Genomic DNA, 14201 nt, shown 5'->3' with positions numbered 1-14201 from the left:
GGGTCTGTCCTACTCCTAGAGAACGATTTTTGGACCCCACCTATCAATTTTGGACATGACCACTTATTTTTCAGTAAAATTATTATTATTTATTTTTTATTATTTTAGAGTTATATATAGTGTATAAAGTGATGGTGGGGGTCGATCTAATTAACGAACTTTTACGTAAATCAGGGTGGAGGCCGGGGGGCGTTTTGTCTAAAAGATGGGTGCTTAAAGCTATTAAAGAATTTGAATTATAGTTATTAAACATACTGTTGTTTCATAACTACGATTCCAATTCGGAATGTGTTCGAAATGGAACGGAATAAGTTCTAAAATGGAACGAGATGAAAAACCCAGTCATTCAATGTGTCACTATTTCTAACACTCGATATTAGAACTTGGCCAAAAGCCCGTTTTGGAACTAATAACATCTAAATTGCTAAAATCATTGAATACGCATTTTCAAGTGAACAATTATGACAAAATCTTAGTTGAGCCTTGTGGTTGACCCCGTATAATGTTTAGTAATTAATTTGGATTTGACAATTTTTGTTTTATTTATTACCCAAAGTAAAGCTCGTTAAAAGTATTTTTTCATGGCTTGATTTAAGAACATAGTTAACATTATTTCTTTTGATCACTTTAGTTTTCAGTTTTGTCGAAAATTTAAAAAAGTCGTTAAATCTAAATTTTTTATTTTTATTTTCAGATACAAAGCAGAATGGCTGATTCTAAGTACATTAAAGCCCGAGGCCTTCCCTGGTCCGCCACCGCCGACGAAGTCGTCGAGTTTTTCCATGACAGCCAAGTAGTCGGCGGCAGTGCCGGTGTTCACTTCGTCATGTCAATGGACGGACGACCCTCTGGAACCTGCTACGTAGAAGTATCCTCTCAGGAGGATGTAGACGGAGCTCTAGCGAAAGACAAAGCTAAGATGGGAAAGCGATATATTGAGGTGTTCGAGGCCAGCTACAGGGATGTGCAGGCCGACCTCAACAAGGGTAAAGGTAACAGTGTAGTTGGGGTGGATGATGATGCTGTAGTTAAACTAAGGGGACTACCATTTAGCGCCACTAAATCCGACATTGCGGATTTCTTTCTGGGGCTGGAAATCGAGGAGAATGGGATTATGCTGGTGAACGACTTCCAAGGGAGACCCAAGGGAGAGGGATTTGTCCAATTCACAAAGACCGAATGGGCTGTTAAGGCACTGGATAAAAATAAATGCAACTTGGGGCACAGATACATTGAGGTTTTCCCCTCCACAATGGAGGAAGCAAGATTATCCCAAAACCAAATGGCATATTCGGGGCCCATGAGAGGAGGGAGACCCGGAGGACCAATGAGGGGAGGTATGGGAATGCGACCAGGACCCTATGATAGAATGGGAGGTTACGGGGGAGGTATGGGAGGTGGACGAGGAGGTTACAGCGGAGGAATGCGCGGAGGATACGGTGGCTACGGAGGATATGGAGGAGGAATGGGAATGGGAGGCATGGGAGGAGGAATGGGTGGAGGCATGGGTATGGGAATGGGTGGCGGTATGGGAGGTGGTATGGGAGGACCCATGGGTGGCGGTGGGCGTGGGGGTAGAAGCATCAAAATGCGGGGACTTCCATTCCGTGTTACCGAACAGGAAATTGCCGAGTGGTTCAGCTCAGTGGCTGACCCCGTCGATATTTATATCAAGTACAACAGCGAGGGTCGTCCGAGTGGGGAAGCGGAGGTTACTTTCGGCTCAGACTCCGACGCGAAAAGAGCGATGCAGAAAGATAAACAAAATATGCAGCATCGATACATTGAACTCTTCTTGGAGTAAAATCAAGGGATTCTGGGGACAAGGATAAACCGGGATCTTGAGCCAACTTTCAGGTTCATCATTCTACTTTCCGGGAGCCGCGGGGCCTTTAAACCGGGTTCTAGGACTTTCCCCCTGGGAACTGGGACCTTGATCATCTTTAAAGGGAACAGGGAACGGGACCTTCATCTTGGAACTGGGACCTGGGAACAAGGATCTGGGACCTACTTAATGGGACCTGGGAACCGGGACCTATCGTATTATGGTTTACATATTTTTAAGCATTAATTTTTTTTCTGTTCACATCATTATTTTTTAAGCTGCTTTATCTCCGAACGTGTTGTAAATTTCTCAGACGAATTAAAACTGAATTTATTTGAGAACTGTCTTTTCCAGAAGAATGAGTTGTTAAAGATGGAGGATCAGGTTGAGACGCAGGATGAGCAGGGGTTCTGGAGCAGAGCACAGAAACCTCTTCCTGTTCAGAGGATTCTCAAGGAGACAGGACAGAATAGACGGAACAAACCTACAATCAAGGTTGCTTCCTCCTCTCCGAAACAGTCCATGCATGATAAGGAAAACGTTCAAGTTCTAACCAAGATAGCGGAGAAGAGGTTAGCCAATAACAACACAGTTTGCGTTTTTTATCCCCCCCCCCCCCTTCATATTTCTTAACCTATTTTTCCAGGTTAGGGTAGGCTAATGTAGACACTAGACAGAATATAGTCATGCGAGGTTTCAAAGAGATATGAGAAGGAAGGGGGGGGGGGGGTCCAAATCATCTACGCGCCAAGCAATCCTTAAATATAAAATACAGATTCTTCAAATTGATTTTTAATTTTAACTCTAAATTTTTTTTAATATGTTTTTCTTTAAGATTGGTGTCTCTGAGCTCCCGAAACATGAGTAAGGAATTGTGTGAGACCAGTGATTGGGTGGTTCAAGAAGCCTTATCCAGTACACTTGCAGTACAGCAGGTCAGTACAAACCTATTTATCCAGTACACTTGAAGTACAGCAGGTCTGTTTAAACCTATACATTTAGTACACTTACAGTACAGCAGGTCAGTACAAACCTGTATATCCAGTACACTTGCACTACAGCAGGTTGGTACAAACTTTTCAATTCAGTACACTTGCAGTATAGTATAAATGTAACTGTAAATATATGACTATTTTGGTGATTTTAAACCGTCCTTTATCTAAAGACATTTTAAAGTACTTAGGAGAAAGTTTACTTGTCCTTGTATTTTTAGAAATGTTACGCTTTCCAGAGAGATTATACCGTTCTTATATTTAGAGACATGTTGAGTACTTCAGAGGGATTAAACCGTCCTTGTATTTACAGATATGCTCGAGTACTTCGGAGAGATAAAACCATCCTTGTATTTTTAGACATGTTAAGCTCTCAAAAGAGATTAAACTGTGCTTGTATTTATAGACATGTTTAATACTCCGGAGAGATTAAACCTTCCTTGTGATTGTAGGCATACTTTAGTACTCCGCAGAAATTAAACCACCCTTGTATTTTTAGACATGTTAAGCTCTCAAAAGAGATTAAACCGTCCTTGTATTTTTAGACATGCTTTAGTACTTCGCAGAGATTAAACTGCCCTTGCTTATATTGACAAGTTGAGAAAACCACAGAGAATAAACCTTCCTTGTATTTATAGACATCCTTGCAACTTGAGTACTGCAAAGAGATAAAACCGTCATTCTATTTACAGAAATGTTTAATACTTCGTAGGGATTAAACCGTTTTTGTATTTTTAGACATGTGTAATACTCCATAGAGATTAAACCGTGCTTGTATTTTTAGTCATGCTTGAGTACTCCAGAGAGATTAAAACCGTCCCTATTCTCTGCATCCAATCTTAGGCAGAACACCATTTTATAAATTTTCAAACTTTTAAATTGTTCCTACATATAAATAGCCTACTTATTTGTCTCGCAGTTCTTCATAGCCGTGTTGGGGATAAGTTTCTTACGATGGTTGCAAAACCCTTTGGTTCAGTAGATGTAGGGGGGCAATATTTAACCGTTTCTTGATCTAAAATTGAGATTCCGTTAAGCTTTTCATATTGCTAATAAAATAATTTGGTTTTGAATTTAGTTGCATCAGCTTACTAGTCAATGCATCAAATTCACCTCAGGTAATTTTTCTCCATGTTCTCCTTTAGTTCCAATAAATTATCTTATTTTCTCCATGTTCTCCTTCAGTTCCAATAAATTATCTTATTTTTTCCTTATGTTCTTCTTCAGTTCCAATCAATTATATTATTTTTTCCTTATGTTCTTCTTCAGTTCCAATCAATTATCTTATTTTTTCTTAATGTTCTCCTTCAGTTCCAATCCCAATCAATTATCTTATTTAATCGTTTTCTCCATGTTCTCCTTCAGTTCCAATAAATTATCTTAGTTAACGGTTAAAATTTTAGGCCAATATTATTAGTTTTTCTCTTTTTTAAGGATTGTAACTTAAAAACACCAAATAGAAGAGAAGGTTTAGTTAATTCTGGTGTTTTCAGCACCCCTAGTACAGGTAAAATTTCTATACTTTACAACCCGACCAAAAAATATCATTAACTAAGTACCTCATAATAGACACTAGAACATTAATATCTTCAAGAAGCAAAACTTATCAGAAAACTGGAATGAATTTATTATTACGCAATGCGAAGCGACCTGAAATTTCAGATTTAATGAATTGTTTTAAAGTTTCATAATCACTGTTTTCAGGAACATCTTGCAGTAAAACCCCGAGCTCAATTCGGACACCAAACACAGACTCAAGCGGTCACTCTGGTATTCGATACAATCCGTTTGATAATCATCAAACCTATGATTCCCTGAAGCTCCCAACCTTGTCTCCGAGCGTGTTTAACGTCGTCCTCTCCCCGTCTAGCGAGGATACTGTAAACGGAAGGTTCTGGAGCATAGAACAGCAAGCAGACCTGTATCCAACTTCAATATCGGACGATTCTCCGTTAAAACAATCAATCCGCCATAAAAACTATCGAGAGGAGTTGGGATCTAAGGCCCAGGAACAGATAGAAATATATTTTCAAAACTATCATGATATCACCTCCCCTCCAGAACTTGCTCCCACCGGACCTTTATTGATAGAAAGCCCGGACGCGTCCTACACCCATCCGGAGTCAGGGAACTCGTCTAAATGGACCCAGACCTGTATCACTCTCCCCCCTGTTCTACCTCCCCAGGTGGAGCAGGTTCTGCGACAGTTTAATTTTATCACGGATATATCCGAGGAACCAAACAATCTGTCCAACTCAACATTGCGCCGTAAACTGTTTAATGTTGATATGCTGAGCGATGAGTCCCAACACCAGTCTTCCTCAGAGGAGGAGGAGGAGGATTCTCCCTGCAAGTTGATGACTCCAGGAAAAGTCCTAAGAACCCCTGTCACTTCTAAAAGTACTAATAGCGCTCAATGGAGTAGTTCTCCTTTGAGAACCCGACTCCGAACCTCGTTCTCCTCTGCGGATCTCCACTCTCCAATGTTCTCTCCAATAGCGAAGGATCGTGCCTCCCGGAGCCTGAATCAGTCCGATGATGAGGACCTTGAACCTGAACCTTGTAATAAGCGAGAGTCCACGGGTAAGATTTCTTCTGTCTCTTTTCGTAATTTTTATTTTAAAAGATCCAATAATTTGCAAAAAGTTAATGTTAGCGTAAAAGGTCTCGTATGAAATAAGCATTGATCTTTTAATGAACCAATGGGTTTATCTTCATACATTTCAGAATTTAAAAAGATATTTTTTCATCTCCTTCTCACTTGTCTTCCAAAAATCTGTTCACTGATCTCAATCAGTACCAAGGGTGTAATGCAAGGAAAGTTAATTGCAGTTGCGTATACTCTGTGTACATATTGAAACCAGTTCTCTTTGGGCGGAATTTGTAAACAAGAATAGATGCATCAGTGTTCGTTTAGTATCCGAGGAGTTTAAAAGCATTAAATTTGATAATTTTGATAATTCACATAATAGTTTTCTATGACCAGAATATTTCATTGATTTTTTTATGTGATGGATCCCATGTCAGGCTGTAACATCCATCTTGTGTTTTCATTACCGCCCAGAGACAGTACACTGCAGAACAAAAGATGCGTACACTTTTGAAATAACTTTCTTTGCATTACATCTTTGAATCAGCATACATTCAGTGCTAAAAAAAGAGTGAACAAAAAACTGGAATCCTTGAAAAAAAAATTGTAGTTTCAGGTTTGGACCGAAGTGAGATGTTCAAAACTGCTGAACTCCTGGTGTTCTCCGAACCTGATGATGAGCAAGATATTGTGGTGGATGAGACTAGATTTTACATGGATACAGATAGTAATAGTGGAGTAGGTTGGGGTCTAACCCTACCTAGTCTAGCAGAGGATAGTAATATAAATACAGAGAGTAGAGTAGATACAGGATATACAACCAGTACAATATCTTCAATTCATCCTTCAAACCTTCAGGTAGGAAAGGGACTGGACACGTAATTTAAAGTGACCCTCCTTCTTCGTCTACTAAAAATCAGAAATTCCGAAACTTGTGTTTTTCTACTTAAAAGTTCATTTTTTCAATGGCGGTTTCTTTATAATAAAGCTGTCCAAACAGCTGGACCCAATTGGTGAAATTTTTTTTAAGAGGAACCCATGAGTATTGAGTAATACGGTAGTAACAAAGGCTGAACAAAATTAAAAAATTTTTCGTGTTTTTAAATTCCACGGGCAACGTCGGGAACTTTAGCTTGTTTAATTTAATAGCTTACAAAACCCGAATTCTTAAAACTAATTCAATTATATTACATGATTTTTTAAATTCAACCAAAATAATGTTTTCATTGATCAAACATAGGTTGAAATACTTTTTTATAATCCTAAACTTTTTATAAATATTTTATATTTTTGATTCAGGAATCTTCGGTTAACCCTTCTCTGCTGAATATGGATAGTGGTATGTCGACTAGTCAACAACCAGACCTGACCGTCAGTCTCATTCTTCCCCAGCATCAACCACAGTTATTTAATCCGGGATTTAATCCGCCAGCTAATCCCGTTCTCATGTCATACGCAGCAGAAGCTACCAACGATATATCAGTAGGATTCCCTTTAGGTTCGTCAACACCCACTAGACGGTAGATCAATACCCGACGTACCCTACTCATTCAAATATATATATATGGGTTAAAAATAGACCTGATAACATGTTAAATATACTATTTTATATGGACGACATTTTGAGTTATAAAATACAAAAGGTTCAGAAAAGCTCATATTTTCAAATATTCATTCCTTGAGTAAAAACTCCTTAAGAATTGAAACGATAAATTATCAGTCAATTCATTTTCCGGGAGATTTTATGTACGCAAGAATCTACGCCACGTCCTTGGTTTGTTTTTTGATATTTTGCAGGAAAATTCATACTGTTTGGGAATGTGATAGATGAAACTTTTACGCTTTATGAATTAATTTAGTTATTTTAAATTTTTAAGAAATCAACTCTTTTGTTCCTTTTTCATGCTTGAACTATGCTTTAGAAGTGTTAAATAGGCCTTAAATTATGATGCTAACTAAAAATGTTCGTTTTATCAATGATTTATTAGTACTGTTTTATTCTTCCAAAGGGAAAATTACTTATTTTGCTTAGGATCCATTTCACTTTGGTGCAAATCTGGATCTTGGAACCCTTCAGAGATAAGGAAATTTTTTATTAATCTCTCCTTTGTTAACAATTTTTGATTTGTGTTTTAAGAGGAAAACTTGGTTTTGGTTGATATTTGTCTTGGATCCGGATCCGTTGTTGCGGACCCACGTATCTGGATCCTAAGCACTGGTTTTAATGTATGCATGTATGTAAATTCTAAAGCTTTCAAGATGAAGATTGAAGATACATGCTGTATATAGATAGTTAGATATTGTGACCTTTTCTACAAATGTAATAGTAAATTTTGTTTGTTTATTAACGCTAAACATATTAACATTTATTTAACTTAATGTATTTTGATAATCATGACCCTTTTCATTTTCCAGTACAAAATTACATTTTTCTGATGAAATAAAAACTTATGAATATATTTTTGTAATTTCTCTTTATAATATTTTTCAGAAGATATGTATATAACGGGTGTCTGTCAGAGCTTATCAGATTCTTCCTTATTATAGAAATTTTTGAAAAACTTAGCTTTGGTCTTCCTTGCTGATTGGTTAACGAAAATAATGCAACTGAAACCTATTAAAACTATGTTATGTATCAACCAGATTGCTAGTATTGATGATGCGAATAATAACTTATTATGGACTCAGCTTCGAAGTGACAACTATGTTAACATACGTGATGGTAACAAGTAATTAATCTGGACATTACAAAAAGGGTTCGTGCAAAATACATGATCAAAATGAGAGAAGAGACATTCTGGTCTTGGCTCCGAACTGTCAGATTATCAAGGAATAGTTTAAATTAACTAAGAAAGGAAGGTTTTTCAAATCCTAGGACTAAAAAGAGTAATGGTTTTCCTAACTTATGATGAATAGGATTATAGTATCTTCCAACTTATGACGAATAAGAGTAAGGTTTCTCCTAATCTGACTAATAAAGTTAGGTTTCTCCTGACCTATGACCAAGAAGAGTAAGGTTTCTTCTAACCTATGACCAAGAAGAGTAAGGTTTCTCCTAACCTATGACGAATAAAGTTAGGTTTCTCCTGACCTATGACCAAGAAGAGTCAAGTTTCTCCTAACTTATGACTAATAAAAGCACAGTTCCTCCTAACTTATGACGAATAAGAGTAAGGTGTCTCCAAACTTATGATAAATAAAAGTAAGGGTTTTCTCTTCTTACGACGAATAAGAGTAAAGTTTCTCCTTATTCATGATAAATAAGAGCAATATTTCTCCTAACTTATGATGAATAAGAGCAAGATTTCTCCTAACTTATGATGAATAGGAGCAAGATTTCTCCTAACTTATGATGAATAAGAGTAAGATTTCTCCTAACTTATGATGAATAAGAGTAAGGTTTCTCCTAACTTATGACGAATAAGAGTAAGATTTCTCCTAACTTATGATGAATAAGAGCAAGGTTTCTTCTAACTTTGTATGAATAAGAGTAAGGTTTCTCCGAACTTAGGATGAATAAAAGTAAAGTTTCTCCTTATTCATGACGAATAAGAGTAAGATTTCTCCTAACTTATGATGAATAAGAGTAAGGTTTCTCCGAAATTTTGATAATAAGAGTAAGGTTTAAACTTAAAATAAATAATAGGAAGGTTTCTCCTAACTTATGATGAATAAACGTAAGGTTTCTCATAACTTATGATGAATAAGAGTAAGGTTTCTCCTAACTTTTGACGAATTAGACTAAGGTTTCTCATAAGATTTTGACGAATATATTAAGGTTTCTCCTAATTTTTGACAATTAAAGAGTAAGGTTTCTCATAACTTCTGACAAATGGGAATAAGGTTTCCCCTTATATATGAAGAATTAGAGTAAGGTTACTCCATACTTTTGATGAAAATGATGAAACAAGGGTTTCTTTAACTTTAATAAGACGAACCGAAGCAATGTTTCTCCTGAACTCATGAAGAACATGAAAAGGTTTCCCTAACTGAATAATACGAACAGTAACAAAGTTACTCCTAACTTATGAACAGGAGAACGCTTTCTCTAAAATTGAAAGGACGAAAAGACAGGGTTTTCCTTACTTACAAATACGTAAAGGAACAAGGTTTCCTTATCTTATGCCAAACAAAAGTAATAGTCTCTAACAACTAAAAAGACGAACGTTATTAAGGATTCTTTAACATGTAATGAAAAGAAACGATCAAACAATCGTTTGCACTTGGTTCTTTGTATGTTAAATTTTAAACTAATCCTTCCAGACTGATCTGCGTTTTTGTTCCTTGCTTCATCTTTGCTCCCATCCTAACCTACTGGTGGCTTACAACCTCATTACAGGCAATTTTACACTTAAATTTAAAACAAAGGGAAGTGGATAGGGAGGGAAGTGGATAGGTAGGGGAGTTGAAAGGTAGAGAAGAGAAAGGTTGGGAAGGGACGGGTTGGGAATGGAAAGGTTGGGAAGGGAAATGTTGGGAAGGGAATGGAAAAGTTGGGAAGGAAATGGTTGGGAAGGGAAAGGTCGGGAAGGGAAAGGTTGGGAAAGGAAAAGTAGGAATGGGAAGGGTAGGGAAGGGAAGTTTGGGAAGGGAAAGGTTTGGGAAGGAATTAGGTAGTGAAGGGATTGGTTGGGAAGGGAAAGGTTGGGACGGGAATGGTTGGGAAGGGAAAGGTTGGGAAGGGAAAGGTTGGGAAGGGAAAGGTTGGGAAGGGAAAGGTTTGTGAAGTGAAAGGTTGGGAATGGTAAAGTTGGGAAGGGAAAGGTTGGGAATGGTGAAGTTGGGAAGGGAAAGGTTGGGAATGGTAAAGTTGGGATGGGAAAGGTTGGGAATGGTAAAGTTGGGAAGGGAAAGGTATTTTATTTTATTTTATTTCCAAAAAGTTATGTACTAGTTACTAAATCAGTTTTTCGACCCTTACTTTTTCTGTTTAGACTAGTTCTGTTGTTGACCGAGACTCCGCTGATGTAGCCAGGTAAGGAAAAGTTTGCTCGATTTATCCATTTTTTTTCAAATCTAACCTTTTGGTTAATTACTGCTGAGCTATGATATACGATTATTGATTTGTATAATTACAAAGTTAATCGTCGAATAAATTTGATTAATTGATTTTAACATATAATATTTAGATTGGTAAATATAGGATAAGCTGTTTGATTAATATATCAGAAAATGTCTTTGTTAAAATAAAGTGGATTAATTGATTGGTAAATATATTTGATTGGTTGCTTGTTATTATATTTGATTAGTTGATTGGTAAATTTTTGATTAATTGATTGTTAAATATATTTGATTAGTTGATTAATAAATTTATTTGATTAATGAATTTGTAAATAAATAATTAGTAAATGGATGATTATATCTTCACAAGTTAATCGTCGAATAAATTTGATTGATTGATTTTAACATATAATTGTTGATTTGCAAGTAAATGATTAGTTGATTAGTGAAGAAACATTTTAAAAAAAGGATCGTAGATGCGTATTAATATTCTAATATTTTTTTATTAATTCCTATTTATTTTTAATTTTATTTATATCTAGAAAAGTTCTCGGTCTCATAGATTTTGACCATTTATCTGGACCAGAGCTAAAAAACAGGTAAACGTGTTTTATAAACTTTAGATGAATCAGCTTTTTATTCGCTTCTAAAAGAGATTTGCCATCATATATATTATGTCAAAAATGACGTAGATGTTTCAACCTAGAGTGATAGTTGGGTTGAAAAAAGTATATCAATATCAAGAATATGATATCAATGAATTCATATTTTTGTTTTTTTTTCTGGTTGGATGGTTAATTATTCAACATTTCTACTTTCTAGAATTGACGAGTTGTTGAGAATCAAAGGATCTGTTCAAGCAGAACTTCAGAATCTAGGTGGGTTCAAATTTCGATTTTTGGAAAACATTTTCCTGGAAAAGTGTTTCTCTAAAATTTAGATGCAGGATTTTTTGAGGGGTTGTGTTACGATGAACATCTTGAATTTACAATTAAAAGGAGTTCAGTTTTTGCAACAAACTCTGATTTTTTAATCACTATATCTTTTTATCCCAATGTCGTAGACCTTTAATATTTTAAACTATGAATTCTGTTAGATCAAATAATATATGCTTAAAATATCAAAGGTTTACACAATCCAGTTACAGAGATATAGGGATTAGAAAATTGAAGTTTGTGTCAATAACTCAATTCCTTTGTCTGTATTTTCAGTGCTGTGATAATAGTTTGATTAAACCTACTCAACGAGACTGACGGCAAACTTTTGAAGTAACACCGTTATTTATTGAGTTACCAGATTCACGACGGCAATAATGAGGAAAATAACGTTTTATCTTGAAAAGTAATTTGTCAATTTCTTATTATGTGTGCAAGTCATTTTATAGGTTTACCCGCAATAAAACCAAGAAATCTTAAATATTTTTGGTCAGACAGAGGTTTAAAAGGTACCGGCGTTGTGGATCTTGGGATTTAATATTGCTTATAAATATTGTTGTATTTAGAGATAAATATCGCTTATAAATATTGTTGAATTTAGAGATAAATATTGCTTATAAATATTGTTGAATTTAGAGATAAATATTGCTTATAAATATTGTTGAATTGAGAGAAAAATATTGCTTTTAAATATTGTTGTATTTAGAGAAGAAACGACAGGTTATGTTGACGGACTTGTCCGACCTGACCAGAACTATCGAGGGGTTGAAGGCGGAGGCCAGCAAGGAGATCAAGGAGCTCGACAAACTCAGAGCTTCTATTCAACAGACTAGACTCTCACAGATTGATCTTATTCAGAGAAACACCCCGGAGATCAAACCTCCGCTGCCCATTATTCCGTCGGAGAAAAGTTTTAAGATTATAAAACCTGGGAACTCCGATGAGGTTTGTGATCTTGAGACTTGTTTTGATTACTCCAGATGTTCTCTCACCTCCGGAGTCAGGATTCATTTCTACGATTCTAAATCTCAAGGAACAATATTTAAAAAACAAATAAATAAATTTTCTCTTAATTTCCTTTCAAAATCTTTGATCACAGAATTAAAATAATTTTGCGCATTTCAAAATAAAATTTTTGAAAAAGTCTAAATAAATGTGACAATAATGTACTTTTTCTATGTTTGATAAATGTTGAATTTGTAGACAAATTCTGTTTGAAAATTACATCAATTCTAACAGGCTCTAGTTCCCTTGTTAAGAGTCCCGACACGGCGTGTTTATATCTACACATGTATAATCCTGCACAGTCCCTTTCCCATCACAGATCTCTCTCTCATTGGCAAGGGGACGGGAGGAACCATATCATTCTTAACCTAGATCAGAAACCTTTAGATCCGGTACATACAGACCGAGCAATGATTGCTCAGCCAACCTTTTCCAGGGGCATGTACAGACCTGGCTTCGATATTGTGCTACCGGAGATGGTTGATGAGACCCGTCCTGTGTGGATGCTTTATCCAAACATGGTTCCGATCACGCGGAAATATCTATTATCTTTTAAAGGAGAACTTAATTTAGAAACCAGTTCAACGATTGATCCGTTAACAAAGAAAATAATACAAATATTAAAAAGTATTCAGACCGAAGACAAAACTCAGGACGAGTTTCTTCTCTCCTTTTCTTGTAAAACCCGAAGTTTCGAAGTTTCGGACCAAGACTGGTATCTCTGTGACGATGAAGACCGGAGAAATGAAGTCCTAGAGAAATCTACTTTTAACCTTATAATTGTTCCGACTGAAGAGGAAACTCTGAACTCACGAGCCCTAAACCGTAGACTGTACGAGGCCCTCCGCTCCGGAAATATCCCTGTTATCCTGGGAGCAAACCTAGTTCTACCCTTCTCCGAGGTTGTAGATTGGAGCAGGTTCTCCCTGGTTCTCCCTAGATCCAGGATTACGGAACTACACTATCTTCTCCGAACCTTCACATACTCGGATATATTCAAAATGAAGCGACAGGAACGTTTCTTATCCATTTAAATATAAATACGGTATTTTTAGCATTTTTTATTACCTCATACCTTATCGAGTAAATGAGTAATAAGGTAGACTTGTATTACTTCTTCGGTTACCGACCAGTTCGAGAAAACAAATTAATAATGAAACGTTCTAGGGGCGATTAGTTTTTGAGAACTATTTCTCAAGTACAGATGTGGTGCTGAGCACCCTGATTGGACTGGTTCAAACTAGACTCCAGCTTCCACCAACACAAGTCTTAGATTCGTTCTCGCCTTCAGTATTTAATTCTAGGTGGAGATGTTTTATAAAGCGAGTTCTGAATAGATGGATATTTTACTATTTTCGTAGGGGCTTAAAACAACTCTCAGGGAAATAGAACTATCCAAAACAACCCTTTTTCATTTTAGGGGGGAGGGAGGGAGGGCATATGTTTTCTCGGAAGTAGAATATACAAACTTAACTTAAAATTTACATCTATATTATATCAGCTGATACAAACTTAACTTAAAATTTACATCTATATTATATCAGCTGATACAAACTGCAAGGACATACTTAATTATATGGGAGGAGGATGTACTGTAATCTGAAATATTAAATGGGTTCCCTGAAAGTTCGATATTATTTGATTTTGAGGAACAGGGGCGTCATAAGACCTACACATGTGATATTTTGCTCTGTTTTTGCCACGATTTAACAACTCAATTTTAGTTTCCGTCCTCTACTGATGGATTCTCTTCCACCTGATGTAGAGCCTGACGAGAGCCTCGGACCTCTGGAGGCTCCTTTCCCCTCCCCTGACTTCAGGTAAACATTGAGGCAGAAAGTCTCGATTTCAAA

The 14201-nt window shown here is 36.4% G+C and overlaps 4 protein-coding genes across 6 annotated transcripts in view; all 4 read left to right on the top strand.

The window, feature by feature from the left end:
* Nucleotides 1–678: 678 nt before the first annotated feature.
* Nucleotides 679–2181, top strand: LOC111718427 (heterogeneous nuclear ribonucleoprotein H2-like). The gene has a single exon (XM_023494010.1). It carries the CDS (start codon nucleotides 707–709, stop codon nucleotides 1802–1804), a length of 1098 nt encoding a protein of 365 aa, XP_023349778.1. The 5' UTR covers nucleotides 679–706; the 3' UTR covers nucleotides 1805–2181.
* LOC111718425 (uncharacterized) lies at nucleotides 2176–7864 on the top strand. 3 transcript variants are annotated; one of them, XR_002769041.1, is made up of 9 exons: nucleotides 2176–2397; nucleotides 2661–2760; nucleotides 3602–3660; nucleotides 3896–3935; nucleotides 4252–4324; nucleotides 4522–5400; nucleotides 6018–6265; nucleotides 6707–7050; nucleotides 7267–7864. XR_002769041.1 is itself a non-coding variant. In XM_023494008.1 (8 exons), exons 1-8 carry the CDS (start codon nucleotides 2198–2200, stop codon nucleotides 6929–6931), a joined length of 1818 nt encoding a protein of 605 aa, XP_023349776.1. In that variant the 5' UTR covers nucleotides 2176–2197; the 3' UTR covers nucleotides 6932–7864. The 3 variants fall into 3 exon arrangements, 2 of the variants coding, with proteins under 2 accessions (XP_023349776.1, XP_023349774.1); XM_023494008.1 differs by having other exon boundaries at nucleotides 6024–6265; nucleotides 6707–7864; XM_023494006.1 differs by having other exon boundaries at nucleotides 6707–7864.
* Nucleotides 7865–7900: 36 nt separating this feature from the next.
* The window catches only part of LOC111718430 (exostosin-3-like), an 11864-nt gene continuing 5563 nt past the window's right edge, over nucleotides 7901–14201 (top strand). The window contains 9 exon segments of the mRNA XM_023494013.1: nucleotides 7901–8237; nucleotides 9671–9746; nucleotides 10342–10382; nucleotides 10951–11007; nucleotides 11231–11286; nucleotides 12050–12376; nucleotides 12547–13361; nucleotides 13516–13652; nucleotides 14073–14168. Coding sequence (XP_023349781.1) covers nucleotides 8179–8237; nucleotides 9671–9746; nucleotides 10342–10382; nucleotides 10951–11007; nucleotides 11231–11286; nucleotides 12050–12376; nucleotides 12547–13361; nucleotides 13516–13652; nucleotides 14073–14168 — 1664 coding nt within the window. The 5' untranslated portion in view covers nucleotides 7901–8178.
* Nucleotides 11049–14201, top strand: part of LOC111718429 (39S ribosomal protein L55, mitochondrial) — a 21944-nt gene continuing 18791 nt past the window's right edge. Inside the window, exon 1 of the mRNA XM_023494012.1 lies at nucleotides 11049–11063. The gene's annotated coding sequence lies outside the window, so the exon portion shown is untranslated. The remainder of the gene's footprint in view (nucleotides 11064–14201) is intronic.

This window comes from Eurytemora carolleeae, unplaced genomic scaffold (genome assembly GCF_000591075.1).
Source record: "Eurytemora carolleeae unplaced genomic scaffold, Eaff_2.0 scaffold176, whole genome shotgun sequence".
In the NCBI taxonomy this organism is placed as follows: Eukaryota; Metazoa; Arthropoda; class Copepoda; order Calanoida; family Temoridae; genus Eurytemora; species Eurytemora carolleeae.
This window is presented reverse-complemented; position numbering and strand designations above follow the sequence as displayed.

Bases quoted from the DNA above. Each gene is read 5' to 3' on its own strand.
- LOC111718425 (XM_023494006.1), top strand. From the start codon at position 2,198: ATGGAGGATCAGGTTGAGACGCAGGATGAGCAGGGGTTCTGGAGCAGA. The intron at 4,325-4,521 runs GTAAAATTTCTA...CACTGTTTTCAG, and splicing joins TTTCAGCACCCCTAGTACAG to GAACATCTTGCAGTAAAACC. The intron at 5,401-6,017 runs GTAAGATTTCTT...AAAAAATTGTAG, and splicing joins TAATAAGCGAGAGTCCACGG to TTTCAGGTTTGGACCGAAGT.
- LOC111718427 (XM_023494010.1), top strand. From the start codon at position 707: ATGGCTGATTCTAAGTACATTAAAGCCCGAGGCCTTCCCTGGTCCGCC.